Below are 2,407 nucleotides of genomic sequence, written 5' to 3'. Positions count from 1 at the left end.
GGTTTCAGTCCCGCCCGCCTTAGTGTATGTGGCCGGCGCCTTACCCACTGAGCTACAGGTGCCACCCTGCTTAGTTTTGATTTATAAATCTAAAGTGTCTTTCAAAACTGTGTGGTTCAGTTCTTTTTCCTCTTTTTATTATTTTTGTTCCTTCTTTTAAAATTCTTAAGAATCAGCTTTTTGGAATAACTAGCTCCTATTTTTTAATTCTTAGAGTCAGTTTTATAATATTTTAAAAATCATAAAAATTATTTTAAAAGTAATTCTTCTGTAAGGTAGAGTCATTATATCTGTTAGTTTTACTAATAGATTAAATTAGTAGTAGATAAGACAAATGAAAAAGTCTAGATGACAGAGTAACTAAATTTTTCAGAGTATTTAGACCAGGTGTCCTCAAATTACAGCCCGCGGGCCACCTGCAGCCCACCTAGGTCATTTATCCGGCCCGCCAGGTATTTTTGCCCCCCTGCCTGTCCTGCTTAGCAACCGACTCGTCCCGGGGACCACAGTCTGGCCCTCCAATGGTCTGAGGGACAGTGAACTGGCCCCCTGTTTAAAAAGTTTGAGGACCCCTGATTTAGACTATAAATGGTTTCTACTTAGATTTTCTATCCTGAAAGAGGATATTTTGAAGTAGAGTTGCTGGAGATGTTGTAATCATGCTCTGTCCTGTGGCTACTGGTCCATTTTAAAGGCCTCATCATTGAAGTTTATAAAACTGGATACTGGTAATAGAGTCAATCGACTTGGTAATTTTTCATTATTTATATTAACCAGGCATCTTCTTTCTAAAGCTGAGCTGTAATCATTATGCTTTGAGTTTCCATACTGTACCTCTTGCTGTGTATACTCATAAATTTTTGACAAGTGATTGAAAGGGAAGCCATTTTCTTGGTGGTTCTTTTGGGTCTAAAAAATCTTTTTGTCCTAGTGTTTTAGCTCTTAAACAATGAAGGGAAATGTAAATTTAAGAAAAAATATAAGTAAAATAAAAATACAAGTAAAAATCAGTGATCACTGATTTTTAGTTTTGGGCAACTTCTCATTGCTGTTGGCCCAGCCCACACCCTGCTTACCTGCTGCTGCTCTTAACAACAGCTGAGTTATTTTTAAGCAGAGTACTATTGAACATAAATTAATAAAATAAAATTTAGTCTGGTATTACTGCTCAGAGATTGGACTAATTTAAGTGCATACATTATTTGATTCTTAATTTTTTTTTTTTTTTTGAGACAGAGTCTTAATCTGTCACCCCACCTAAAGTACAGTGGGATCATTTAGCTCACTGCTAACTCAAACTCCTGGGCTCAGATGATCCTGCCTCAGTCTCCCAAATAGCTGGGACTATGAGTGCCCACCACCATGCCTGGCTCATTTTTCTATTTTTGGTAGAGATGGGGTTTTGCTCTTGGTCAGCCTCATCTGGAACCTCTGAGCTCTCAATCTTCCTGCCTTGGCCTCCCAGGCTGCTGGGTTTACAGCATGAGCCACCCTGTCTAGCCATCATTTTTGTTTTGTGCTGTAATTTCTTCTTATTAATCTTGTTGCCTTTTGTTTTACTTTATCCACTGTTATCACAGCGCACGAGGAGACGCAGGGTCCGAGACCCCTGGGGGAACTGGTGTGATGCAAAGGACTTAGAAGGACAAACGTTTGAGGTAATTGTAACCTTTCAAATGGGTCATCAATGAAAACTTGTTTGTTTATTTTTGTACATCTTAATATCATGTAGTATTATTTTATATGTTAACATATGTATCTTCAGTCCAGTGTTAACAGAAATCATCAATAAACAGTAAAATACAAAGCATTGGTGGTATAATTAGGAGTTTAACTCATTTTAGAACTTTGATTCTATTTCTACATTTTTATCTCTAGCTCAAGAATATCTGCCAGGATGCCAAGAAATTGATATATGCAATTCATGTCAGTAAACACTTACTGAATGATATTCTGATATACTGATTAAAATATTGGTCTAAGCATGAGCCATAGATTGAATTACAAACATTGAAGTGTTTACTAATAAAATTAGTAGATACTAATTAGTGTATACTAATAAAAACTGTGGTCCTAGGAGGAGACGTAGACAGTAAATGTGCATGTGTATAAGGTCAGACGGTTACGGTCACAGACTCATCCTGCAAAAAGTGCCTCACAGTCATTGTGGAACATCACTTCAGGATGTGCCCCTGGGAAACTGTGCACCAACGCTGGTGTCCAGTGCACGCTTCAAAGCACTTTTTCTTTTCTTTTTTTTTTTTTTTGTTTTTTGTTTTTTGTTTTGAGACAGAATCTCACTATGTCACCCTTGGTAGAATGCTGTGGCATCACATCTCACAGCAACCTCACTCTTGGGCTTAAGCGATTTTCTTCCTCAGCCTCTCAAGTAGCTGGGACTATAGGC

At 37.8% G+C, this 2,407-nt stretch overlaps 1 protein-coding gene across 2 annotated transcripts in view; it reads left to right on the top strand.

Moving 5' to 3' along the window:
• The window catches only part of MYSM1 (Myb like, SWIRM and MPN domains 1), a 39,252-nt gene that overhangs the window by 23,872 nt on the left and 12,973 nt on the right, over positions 1-2,407 (top strand). For both annotated transcript variants that reach the window (XM_023515111.1, XM_023515112.1), the window contains one exon: positions 1,581-1,658. In XM_023515111.1, coding sequence (XP_023370879.1) covers positions 1,581-1,658 — 78 coding nt within the window. The remainder of the gene's footprint in view (positions 1-1,580; positions 1,659-2,407) is intronic.

The sequence above is a fragment of the Otolemur garnettii genome, unplaced genomic scaffold (assembly GCF_000181295.1).
Source record: "Otolemur garnettii isolate 467f Iridium unplaced genomic scaffold, OtoGar3 scaffold00066, whole genome shotgun sequence".
NCBI classification, from domain to species: domain Eukaryota; kingdom Metazoa; phylum Chordata; class Mammalia; order Primates; family Galagidae; genus Otolemur; species Otolemur garnettii.
This window is presented reverse-complemented; position numbering and strand designations above follow the sequence as displayed.